This window comes from Pholcus phalangioides, unplaced genomic scaffold, assembly GCF_987345545.1.
Source record: "Pholcus phalangioides strain wild (caught in Gottingen) unplaced genomic scaffold, Ppha-v1.0 ptg000039l_1, whole genome shotgun sequence".
NCBI classification, from domain to species: Eukaryota; Metazoa; Arthropoda; class Arachnida; order Araneae; family Pholcidae; genus Pholcus; species Pholcus phalangioides.
The window spans coordinates 8,554,782-8,568,396 of record NW_028301625.1 but is presented as its reverse complement, the minus strand read 5'-3'; the positions used below and the strand labels follow the sequence as shown (position 1 = coordinate 8,568,396).

General features: G+C 35.1%; 1 protein-coding gene across 1 annotated transcript in view; it reads right to left on the bottom strand.

Annotated features, from left to right (window-relative positions):
• Nucleotides 1-13,615, bottom strand: part of LOC149065537 (uncharacterized) — a 112,351-nt gene that overhangs the window by 71,966 nt on the left and 26,770 nt on the right. The window contains exons 14-16 of the mRNA XM_089254063.1: nt 8,898-8,933; nt 8,351-8,472; nt 3,227-3,297 (exon numbers count right to left, since the gene is read on the bottom strand). Coding sequence (XP_089110189.1) covers nt 3,227-3,297; nt 8,351-8,472; nt 8,898-8,933 — 229 coding nt within the window. The remainder of the gene's footprint in view (nt 1-3,226; nt 3,298-8,350; nt 8,473-8,897; nt 8,934-13,615) is intronic.

The following is a 13,615-nucleotide window of genomic DNA, read 5'->3' as shown; positions in this document are numbered from 1 at the left end:
CATTACTCAATTTTCAATTTGAGCTGTTCATTTTATGCTTGTAATGAAGCATAGCTTGAGAATGGAATGGAATCGTGGTAGTCATATGTAGACGGGTCCTACTTGACTGGATGTGGCGAACTTATCAAAAGGAATAAATGCAGTGGTTATTTTACAGTATGTAGTCATCAATATTACTATGTATGCTATCATATTTTAAATGTTTGGGAAACTTGCCTTGTCTTAAATTTTCAGTTGAATTGAAAAACTTTTTGTAACGAGATACATATACTTTCAAGAGTAATCAATTCCACCACGAGTGGAAACATATAAATGACTATGTTCATTCGATGGAAAGGAGGAAGGCAGCTTGTTTGCTCTCATCTGCATATACATATCAGAAATTCAAAAGACAAATAAAGAGATATCATCAAACAGGGTGAGAATAATCAGATGAGGAAAAAAATAAAAATTTTAGCTGAAATATTCCCAGAAATATTTTTGTCATTTTTCTGGACTTATTTGTTTGCTTACATCTATACCAACACATTTATATGATATTTGCAATTTTACTTAGTAAACTCAAGTGATAGAGAATGAAGTCAAGGTTCCTGTCATATTTGTGAAGAAGAAAATAGAAAATTCATTTTTTCCTGAGAATGCTGAGAGTAGTGCTGCAGGTGGTGTCCTTATAATAAAAAACTAAACCAATAAAACTGATAAGGACTATTGGGTAGAACATACAATGCCCCCTAGTGTTATGTAAGGGGAACTCATTGAGTTTCACCCTATTAAGCCGATGAGATGTCTGGATCTTCTGCTCTGGCTATAAAAATTCTTGCTCATCTATATACAGGGTGTCCTGTAAGTGCTAGCACAACCTTTATCTTATCAACTGTCCGTCATAGAGGTACGATTCAAATTTAAAGAAATGCTCTGCAGGTGTTTAAAAATTACCTTGTACCAGTTTTGAGAGTGAAAATAGTGTGTAACAAAATAAAAAATCTGAATTTTTATACGTTCCTCCCACTTTAACTTCCAATTATAAAGTTATTGCCCAGTCTTTCCTGATGCCAACAAAAAAATTACACGTTTCTAAGCTTAATATTCAAAGAGATATTCAAATTCAAAAAATGGAGGAAATTTGGGAAAGAACAGCGTTTAATGCGGGGAAAAACGGTTTTTCCGCATTTAACTCTGTTCTTTTAAAAAAATTGTTTTTTAATTTGAATATCTCTGTGAATGCTGAGTTTATTTTTTGTTGGCAAAAAATAAATGAAATTTTACATACTATTTTACTATATGAAATTTTTTGCTGGCATCAGGAAAGACAGGGCAACAATTTTCTAATTGGAAGTTAGAGCGCACACAGAGGGGCTATATAAAAATTTAGATTTTTTATTTAGTTACACACTGTATTTTCACTCTCAAAACTGGTACAGGGTAATTTTTGAAAGCCTGTTGAGCATTTTTTAAAATGAAATCATACCTCTACGATGGACAGTTGATGAGATAAAGACTGTGCTAGCAGTTACAGGACACCCTGTATAATCAATCTAAGTCCAACATAATAAAAAATACATATCCAAGAAAAATACCCATGTGTCATCCATTCGGCAAACTAAAGTAAAAGGAATACATTAAGTGTCGACAAGGTCCATCTTATAAGTTGGATAGAGTATTTAGTTGAAGAGTTAATAAAGCAGATCAAGCTCTTGTGGAAGCTCTCAAAGAGCAACAAGGCTCGACGTCAACAAACCACAAAAAGTGATGATTTCATTTGATAAATACGATGAAGCTTCAGACTTTAGATTTGTTTATAGAACGTTTCCAGGCATTTTTAGGCATTCAAAATGTCCCAGAAGAAAAACATGCCAAAGTCTTAATTTCAAGCATTTCTACAAAACTCTAAAACTTATTGAAGCATAGCTAAATAGTCCATTGAAGAAAGAATTTGTTATTTTGAAAAATGTTTTGCACAACCATTCGAATCCTAAAGCACTGATTATATGGAGTAGGCACATGTTTATAAACATAAAGCAGAGGTTCGTATATAGTCAAATTGCAACATCTTGCAATGGTGTCCAACTATGAACAAGAGATGCTTGAACACCATGCTTCAGGATGTTATCGTTAGTGGGCTCAGAAATAGAAAGATCCTCAAAATTGATTATTTGAGGAAGACAACATCTAGCTAGACAAAACAATAATGATCGCACTGGCCATAGAGAAAGCTGTTCAGCTGCTATCAAATACCTGCTATGTATACAATGCATGGGGTCAAATCATGACAAAGACTCCTGTAGATTTATTGCTAGCAAATATAGAGTCTTTAGAAAAAAGGTCCCATATACAAAAAGCCTGCTGCAGCGCAAAGAAGAATCCCTGCTTCCATGTTTGGGTTAGAGACAATTTCGAGTGAAGAGCTGAAAAGGCCTTTAATTATAGTTTCTGTCAAAATAGACAATAAACCAGTGAGTATGGAAGTTAATACAGGTGGAACAAAGTATCAGTAACGAACTTACAGAGATTCAGAATAATCTTGAAGAAAAACTTCAACCTACGAATTTAGTATTCCGGACATAGAATGGGGGAAAAATTGTCCCAGCGAGATGTCATTGCAGGTCCATTGTTTAAACTTTTTCCGGGGGGGGGAGGAATATATACTCAATATATATATATACAGGCTGTCCCAAATAATTTGCACAGTGAATATCTTTGTAACCATTGACTTTTGAAACATACTTTCAATTACAAAAGTTTTCAAATGACGTGCAGTTACTTAAAATCTCAAAATCCATGTTTCTAGGCGTAATATTCACTGAGATATTTGAAAAATAGAAGAAAATTGGGAAAAAAATAACATTAAATGTGGGTAAAACAGTTTTACTGCATTTAATGCTGTTTTTATCATCATAGAAGACAAAAATCGTGGCTTTCAAGGCGGGCAATTATAGCTAAGTGATTTACAAAGATCATTATGAAGCTGCACTCAAATGCAGACATATTTTTTCTAAACATTTCCCCATACTTTCTTCATTACTTTATAGTAATTTTATAGCCTTGAGCCTCAATTAAAAAATACCACATTCCCCTGAATCTTTCTGTAACATTGTGTATGAAAATTCTAACTACATATTATATTTACATTGAACAAAAATTAACATTCAGAACAATAATTAATGTTTGTCAACTAAAACTTTGACTCTCATTATCTTGTGATGATCTGGATGCAATTTTTTCTTACATTTTCAATGCCTGTAACACCAAGAACTGTTACCATTTGTCCAGCAGCAGACAAATCTTCACTATCTTCTCCTGAAGGGGAAAAAAAAACTTTTTATATATCTTTTCAAATTAAGAACTTTTCTCAATTGTAATATCACAAGATATGCAGCTATATTTTTATTATTTGTTTATTATAATATTAACCTCTTTACACTTGAGTCAAAACTGACAATTAAAAAAAAGTTTTTTGATTATTTGTATTTAATGTATGTCGAAATCCCCTATGAAAAGAAAAAAAATTATTTAATTAATTTTGGTTAAATGGAGAAAAAACTTGTGTACTTCAGGTCTTAACTTGAAAAAAGAGAAAAAAATTATTTTGAATATGAAATTAATTGAATTCCGTGAATTTTTGAGTTATGATAGTATTCTTCTAGGTGTGTGATATGGGTACCTCTGGAGCAAAAATTAAGCTACCATTAGTCACTGATGACATTAAAAGTGACTGATTGCTAAAAAAATATCTTGTAGTAAAACAGACTTTACATATGAAAACGATTATTAAGAACATGAACATTTTTTTATGTACATTTATTCTATAAATACTTTTTGCAATGAAAATGTATCTCCAAAATTTTGACAGGCGAAACATGCATTGTTTCTCTGAAAATACACCTCACTGACCTAAATAAGCCCTAGTTAGATTTTACAGGATGCTCGTAATATATAATCCCTAGTTAAAATTTTTAGCCAGGTGAATACATTTTCTATGTTTGTTGCTACACGGGACTAATGGATTGAATCGTAAAGTAATATTAATATATTAATTTTACCATTTGGTTACTATCTGTATATTTCACTTTTGTTACCTGTCTTTTCTTCTATCGAGCGCAGTCACACATGTTGATAGTAGGATTGACGTACTGATAATAATTGGCAATATAAATTTTCATTAATTATTTGTAAATACCCAGGTGAGTGCCTTTGAATGAGAGTAAAACACTTCCACAGTAAGGATTCCGGGCAGAATGACTGTCTATCTTCAGACTTGATATTTTAAGCCTAATGAACAACCTATCAAAGTCAGGGCCATCTGAACGCATACCACCCAGGAGTTGAGATCCCCTTGATGTACGTTACCCTACGTACTTGAGTCCCTACTCAAGTGCTAGATATTATAATTATATAATTGATTATATTAGAATGTATGATTATATTGAGACGCTTTAATATTATAATAATTGATAAATCCAGGGGATCAGGCTGCAACTGGAGGAAGTCAGGCGGGTCTGGTGCACCAGACCAGAGGCTGGTGAAAGTTCACCCTTTAAACTCTCCTTCAACAGTACAAGGGGGCACTAAAGAGTGTGCTTGCCCTGGCTGACCAAGCATTTGGTTGCAGCTCTGCTAATTGATCTACAACACTATTTGGTATTTGTTAAATTTCAAAAATTTAGGCTTGCAGTGCTAAGGTAGAACACAACAGAAACGACTTGGGGAGAAAAACCTATATAGACCAAGATGATGTACCAGCAACCCTCGAATAGATATGAACTAAGTGACACATTCTCAGATCACATAAGTGACTTGCAGCACATTCACAGATCACTTGAGTAAGCTGGGCTGCTGTTGAAGATCACTTAAGAGACAAGACTCGTGACACATTTATAGATCACTCTTAAGTGCCCCACGTATGCCCCCAAGGGCATCAGAGGTCTTTTGCATGGGGTAATACCGCAATTTTTTGCCTTTTCATGCCATAAATTAAAAAAAAAGTCCTGTGTAAAGTCTGTTCAAGGGGCAGCGAATGGTCCCAGACTAGGGGTCCTGCTCTATGATGTAGAGGCCATGGGCCCACGGCGCAACAATAGATCACTTAAGTGCCTCTTTTTCCCCTCTCCGCTGCCTTGAAAATTAATTCTTTCGTAGTGATATGCATATTGTTTTCTCGACTCCATGTCCAAAGTGGCCATTAATCTCTATTAATTCACTAAATCCCACCTGTGGGGGGAAAAAACCAATGTAATGAAAATATTATGAGCAATATTCATTATAAAAATTATAAAAATGGTGTGTGTGTGATTGAGCTTTAATAAACCTTCAGAAATATGCACTTATTCTGAAAATTCTTTGATTTTATGCATTTATATCCATTAATGCTAGAAAAGGCCAAAATATACAAATGCATTTTCATATAATGGGCTCCAATAATAACAAACTCCTACAATAAGCATATGACACTTTTTTTTTCAAAATATCACTTCTCTGTACATTAGGGGCAGTTCAAGTATTACATCAGCAAATTTTTAGCCATTTTTGACCCCCTCCCCTCCCTATCAGCAAAATTTCATCAGCTCCGCCCCTACCTTCTAATGCATATTGGTGGGATCAGAGATATATGCTTGGGGCATAGCCCCCCCCCCAGATGATCAAAATTTTATTTTATGAATGAAAAAATATTTAAAAAAAAAATTAAAATTTCGAAAGAAAATACCTTTATATGTTACTAGCTATAGTACCTGGCACTGGCCGGGTTTTCTTCAATTACTGGGAGGATTGAAAAAGTGATAAACCATTACATAAACTATCATACATAATACTGGCATCATTAAAGAAGTGAAAAACCATTTTAAAGTAAAACCAGTAAAGGCATATGCATGTCTGAAATGCATTGCTAGGGAACCACTTGGTAACCAAAGTAAACATTCTGAAAGTGATTGTTGAGGCCCACGAACCATTGTTGTCCAACAATTTTTTGCCCATTTCAGGCATTTGCTCAGCTCTGACAAATTTTTAAAGTCAATCCGGGCCCTGTTTGGTGTGCATGCAAAATTTGGCGATGATCAGTCTAGTATTGTAGATTTGTATAGAGAACACACAAATACACAGAAAATGAATTTATACATATCTTATTACAATCAATTTGTTAATTTCAGTGCTGTTTCTATTCTAAGAACTCACAATTTTTTTAAAGAAATTCATTGCAACCCACGCTCTAAGCCACATATGGTAAACCCTTGGTCCGCTGACCAAATGTGACCCTGGGGGTAATACAATGTGGCCTGCCCCTCTCAAACCTAATTTTGTAGAAATGAACTAAGCTGCATGTTTATAGATCGCTTAAGTGACCAGTGGCACAATTCCAGAGCATTTAAGCAGCCTGTGGCCCATTTTCAGATCATTCAAGTAGGCCTGTGGCACATTCACAGATCATTTAAATGACCCGCGACACAGTTCCAGAATACTTTAGCAATCCATGGCACATTTAGAGATCCCTTGAGTGACATGTGGTAGTTTTAGAGAACTAGAGAACTTGAGTGGACACCAGTGCGGTTCTACATCATTCAAGTAACCTGCGGTACATTCCCAGATTACGTAAGTGATCCAGGACATAATTATAGCTCGTGTGAGTGATGCGTGGTGCAGTTCCAGAGCACTTAAGTGGCCCGGACACATTTCCAGATCACTTGGATCCATGAAACATTTAGAGATCACTAAAGTGGCTCTGTGGGGGACAATAGGGAGAATGTTAGTTTAGATGCCTACAAACTAGAGAAAGGTTTTTCTCATTAAGAATATTTCATATTTCTATGAAGGGTGGTTGATGAATGTAAGCATCATCCAAAACCCCTTCCCCAGGGCAGTCTTAAGAGCATCATGGGCCACCGGGCCAAGCAATTTTTGGAGGCCCTACCTGGCAAATTCTTGAAAAATTCAACAACTTTCATTTTTCTGAGGCCCCCTCTTCTCTTGAGGCCCCAGGCCGTGCCCAGGTGGACCCATGCATTAAGACGGCACTGCCCCTCCCCCCTTATCATCAAAATTCAGCAAATCGGAAGCTTCCCTCCATTGATGCTGACATAATACTTGAATGGCCCTTTACACTCTCTTGCCTTCAAACATGATTTTGCATAAATCAAGACTCCACCCCCCTTTCCTATCAGAGCTATTTCTTAAAAGAATATTGTATCCTGAGATGTGTAAGAAGGATCCATTCCCATTGTTTGCCCATAAAAAAAAATAAAAAAAATATAGCTGCATATTTTGTGACATTATATTTGACAAACATTTAGTATTGTACTAAATTATGAGAAAACACATACAAAAACTATTATTTGGCAGAAGTGATTGAGTTCTCTGTCTTCATTGAATCATTCTGTGAGAGGAAAATACAGGCAATATTAGACATGAACATACTTACTAGGGTTTTCTTCTATTTTATTTTTTAAGCCTTTCATTTTCATTCAAATGTTACTTAAGATACATGGCCTGGCTAATGAACTTCAATTAGAAAAACAAATGGGTTTTCATACTGTTTTGGCTTTCTATAGGTCAGTATTTCCTAACCTTTTTAATATCACAGGCCCCCCTGTAACAAATGTAAATCCACTGCTGAACCCCGCCCTAAAAAAATGTTTTTTTTTATAATTTATATATCATAAAAATTGAAGTAAATTAAAATTTTACAGCACCAAATGTGTCATTTATGCAATAGAATTATATAAAAATGATTCTCTAAAGACCAGTACTGCTCTAGGTAATGAGGAGAAAATTTGAAAAGTAACAAAAATAATGAAAGATTGCAATGCACACATAAATGTAATTTTCCTGTTTCATATTTTATTTTTAATTAAAATTCTGAACACTCTTCCCTCATATGTTTTGAAAAATATTTTTGAATAGGAGGCATCAATTAAGTTCCAGCATTTTTTTTTTTTGTTACTCCACTCTTTTATAGTAAACTGATATCTAGTAAATTATCATTAGGGCTCAGATTTTTATGACCTAAAGATAATTGCTGATCGGTTGAAAAAATTGTCATTCAGGTTTTTTTAACTTATCAGCAACAATTTTTCACCTTTATATCATAAAATCTGAGCACGAGTCATCATAAACACTTCAGGGTACTCAATAAAACTAATGTAAATAAGAAAGGCAACTTCAAAACAATTTTAGCTACAGTTGTTAAAAAGTGACATAACAATTGGGGAACATTATGTCAAAAAGAAAGACAGTGTGACAAGGTCTATCTATACATGTGTATGCATATTAATCTTTTATTTTACAGCACAATCATATTTTACTCAAAGTATTTGTTTTCATCATTTAGAAAATTGATAAAATTAACTCATGATTCACTAACCTAATGCTGATGATCGAACTGCAAATTTCATATGTTCAGCTTGTGAGAACTTAGAAATCGCAACAGCTATTTCTGATTTTAACTTAGAAGACAATTCAGTTGTTTCAAATTCTAAGCTGCACCTTTTAGTGAATCAAGAAAAAAAACAAATAAATACTTAAGCTCTGACAAAACATTTTTGAAGCTGTGATAATATTCAAATCTCCAGCAGAAGGAGGAAACAAAAATCATGCTTGATAACAAACAAATCCACCTGATTTGTATCAATTACTACTAACAGCATACTGTTATCATGCAAACCAAAATAGGATATCAATCCTACGAATATGAAAAATTTTAGTTAAGTTTGTCCCTTTATAAAAACTCAAATTTAAGAATGTAGAAAAGTTGCTTTTTTTATGTTTTCATTTTTCAAAAAGTTTTTGGATTTGTTCTTTTCTTCAAACTGAAAATCTATTTCCATTCTGATTTTAGCAAACTATTAAACACTATTTGTACCAACAAATTTTAAATGAAAAAAAATGAAAAACCATGTAACACGACTTACGTCTCACATGCTTTCTTCAGATCACAATTTTCATTGCTGAAATTAAAAGTGAAAAACTGTCAGTAACATGTTAAAACATTGTTTTCTTTTAAGAAAGTTTTTTTTCAGAACAGCATATTGAATTTTCAAGTAAAAATAAGAACTTAATACTTTGTACTGACCAGTTACTTAAAAAATTCATTTAATATCCAATGTATTTAGATTATACAGGGTGGATACTATCAACTGCCCACATGATTCCTTGTGAAAAACTAATATACAAAAGTGTTTTCCACTTTAAGATTGGACAATATTATTGGAATCATAACATTTTGAAATTTTGTAAGTCAGTTAAGTGCCAAACATCCAACAGAAAAGAACATTTTCCCCCATGCAGCGGGTAGCCACAAAGTTCAGTTATTCTCTTTCATGAGAATGGTTGATTGGTGCTTTCCCCCCTTCATGTATAGTGATACTAACCTTGTTATTATGTGTTACCTTTGCCCCCACTATATTGGCAAATTTATCACCAAGTTTGTAAAGCGTTACCCAAACAAGATTTATTTGAAAAATTGTTTTGCGAAAATGTGGTAATTTTTTCCTTCACAGTTGTCATATTTTTTGAGGGAAAGCGAAAAAAAATGGTTTTCGCAGCTTTAGCTATTTTGATTACTTTCAGGGTCATAACATTGCTATCAGCTAAAAAAACGCGAAGTTATACGTTTGGTGCAGGTTCAATGAATTTGTCAGGATTCGAAAGTGATGCCATCAATTTTTAATTCATTATAACTCCATGACTACTGGTCAAATCAAAAAACTGAAACCACTTTTCCGTATTAGTTTTCCATAAGGAATCACGTGTGTGCAATTATTCGGCAGTTGATAGTATCCACCTTGTATAACTACAGCGTATATTAGGTAAAAAGAAAAAAAAATTACCTTGTGAGAAAATTAATAAAGCATCAACTTTTTAACCAGTATTTATGAGCTCCAAAAATATAAAAAAGAAAAGCTATATTTGTATCTGAACTTTAACCAATTCCTTATCAGAAACAAAGAAAAAAAAAGAAAAATTTTCACATATTTTCTTTGCTACTGATGAAAGAACTCAAAGTTTTGAAAGGCGGATAGCTTTTCCTGATTATATTGTTAGTATATATATATTATTATATCATCAATTTTTACTTCCAGTCCTATTAAGGCAGGGATTTTGTGAACCTTCCTTCAATTCACAAACACTGTTTATGCTCATCATCAGAAAAAGAGCACCCATATGGCAACTTTGACATATCAAGCCAGCATAATTTTAACCATTTAATTTAACTAAAACAAGTTTTTTATTTGTGAACATTAAAAAACTTGTAGATAAACTCAAGACACACTGGAAGGCTTCAGTGAGCATCACAAGAATCACTTATAACATACTTTCCCAACCATCGCCCCCTTCATCACAATTCTTTTTCTCTCATTGCCCCCAACTCAAGTGAACCCATAGGATCCTATGTTAAATCCGTAGCTTCTATCGCCCCCCATGGACCATTCCATTGCCTACCATGGATCGATATTGCCCATTTTGGGAAACACTGACTTATAAATTGTAAGATGTCTTTAATAAGTTATAATGTTGCATTGTGCGCTTAGGTGCCAGAATCAGGACTGCAACTAGATGCTGCTTGGTCAGCTGGAGCAAGCATGCGGCCGACTTTGGTGCCTCTTATAATGTTGAAGGAGAGGTTGAAGGGTGATACACATTGTGAGCGGCAGAGCTCTCTAATTATTCATGAATATGCACTTGAATCCCATTATACACTGGTGAAATAAATTGAGAGAATTTGCATATTTTATCGAATTTCATGAAAAGAACTGAACTGAATGTAAAACCACTGCTTCTAGACAAAAATGCAAATCTTGTACGTCAAATACGTAAGCGTACACGTGTGTGTAGGCGGAGCCAGTAGAGAAACAGGCTTCATAAACGCGCGCAAGTTAAGACGCATTTCGTTCGCTACCACACCTCGGCGAATATCTTGGTGTTATTTTGCAGCAATCGGTTAATTTCAAATTGTAACATTAAAAATGAGTAACCACCAACGTTTAGATGATGGAATGAGATGGCGAATTGTTGTGAGGCTAGAAGCAGGCAAATCTCAAGTCCAGATTTGTAGAGAGTTCAATTTAACGCCGATCGTCATGTGTAACTTATGGAAACAGTTCCAGGATACCGGATTCATCGAGAGAAAGCCTGCGCAAGGTCGTCCAAGAGCCACGACGGCCAGAGAAGATCGCCATTTGTCGATTATAGTGAGGCGTAACAGGAGTGCTACAGCTTCTCAGCTCTCTCGTGACTTGTATGCAGCCACAGGAACTCATGTATCAAGGGTGACTGTTTCCAAAAGACTTCATGAGAGAGGGTTGTTTGCAAGAAGACCTGCTGTTTGCATCCCGCTCACTTCTACGGACAAGAGAATCCGTTTATCATGGTGCAGAGAGCATAGAGATTGGAGTATGGATCAATGGACGACCGTTCTCTTCACTGATGAGTCCCGGTTCAGCCTAAGCACGATTCTCACTGTACGTTCATATGGAGAGAACCAGGGACCCGCTACCTACCCTCCAATGTCCGCGAAATCGACCATTATGGCGGAGGAGGTTTAATGGTCTGGGCAGGCATCATATTGGATGGCCGCACACCTCTCCATGTCTTTGAAAGAGGCACTGTGACTGGTGTGAGGTATAGGGATGAGGTCTTGGAGCCCTATGTTCGCCTTTTCAGGGGTGCAGTTGGCCCTGAGTTCATTTTAATGGACGATAATGCTAGGCCACATAGAGTTCTTCTGCTCGACGATTTTCTAGAGAGTGAGGATATTCGCCGGATGGATTGGCCAGCCATATCTCCAGACCTTAACCCTATAGAGCATGTCTGGGATGCTCTGGGGAGGGCAATTGCAACTCGCAACCCCCCCTCGGGGAACCATCCAGGGAGTGAAAACAGCGTTGCTGAACGAGTGGGATCAATTGCCACAGAAAATGATAAACTGCCTTATTTCAAGTATGAAATCGCGCTGCGAGACATGTATATCTGTAAGAGGGGGCCATACCCCGTATTAACCCATCTATTAACCCATTGTTTTGTTTATTCTGCAACCGCTGTTTCATACCTTCAGACTCCAACGAGTGTTACGCATGATCATGCGTGTGTATTACAATTATTGAATGGTTATTTGTTTTGTATTGTATCAATGTATGTAGATATCAAATTTCATTAAAATCGGTACAGTAGTTCTAGAGATAATCGACCAAGTCTGCAAATTCTCTTAATTTCTTACACCAGTGTATGTATAGAACATCTAGCAAACCTAACTCTCCCATTCTTCATATCAGCACCTCTGTTGCATTATCTACTGATACAAAAAGTTACACTGATACACATAAATGCATCTTAATTTCTCACATATTATCCACAGATTTAAATCTCACCACTTTGAAAAAAAAAAATGACAGTCTAATCTGCACATGTGGACTTCATTTACCAACAGTGAAATTTTAAAGGAATGGAAGGGATTGTGATCACCCTTTTGTAGAGAAAAAACTGTTTTTCCTACTTGCATTCATAACCTTTGAGGAAAAAAAAATTTCAAATTAATTTTAAAAACATTTTTATATTTCAACCTTTCAAAAACAGCTAAAGATAATGAGCAGCTGTATGTAAACTGCACTAAGAAATTCAAATCTTTTTAACACATATTTATAATCTGAGTATTTTCTTATTCACCTCCTAGCATGATGTGCCAGAAAAAATAAAAGATCTTAGCATTTTTATCTAATTATACTTCACACAAATAAGTTAGTTTTTCTTTTTATTTTATTTTTTGCATGCAACAACTTTTTATTGTACATATGTGAACAACTTTGTCAAGGCCATAGCGAGGGAAGGGAACTTAGAGGTCTGGTCCCCCCTGAAATGTGAGAAAATGACCAAAAAAAGAGAAAAAGATGGCCCGAAAACACCCCCAAAATGAAAGTGGTCCCTCCCCCGAACGAAATTTTTGGCTACGGGCCTGAATTTTGTTGTTCTTAACAAATTCTTGTTACACAGGGTGCATAGGTAATAGTATGTATGGCATTTTTTACTGGCAAATCATTGATGCTGGAGGCATACTTCCAATTAGAAAAAGTATCCAAATAAATATGTAGTACTCAGATATGTCATTCATGTTGCAAGGGGTTGTATAGTTATTAAAATAAAAAAATAATTTTTTATACAGTCGCCAAATGCCTAAAAACCCAATTAAAAATTTCTTGCCTTGTTTCCAACTAAAAAAATCCATATTTCTAACTGCAATATTCACTGAGATATTTGAAAAATAGAGGGAAGTTGGGAGAAAACAGCATTAAATGTGAGTAAAATGGTTTCCCGCACTTAATGCTATAAACTTCCAAACTTTTCTCCATTTTTTGAATTCAAACATCTCAGTGGCATACTGCACTTAAAAAAATTGAATTTTTTTTGTTGGCATCAGGGGAGGCAGGGCATCAAAATTTTAACTGGGTTATATATTAACTGGTTTATAGGCACACTGGGAATATAAAAAAAATCATTTTTTTTATTTAATAACTATACCAGTGGTTCTCAACTTGGGGTCATATGGCGTCCCTTGCGGTCCCAGGATATTCTAAAGGGGATCATAGATGAAAATCAGATGAAAGGAGCCACAGAGAGATGTGAAGAAATCACATCT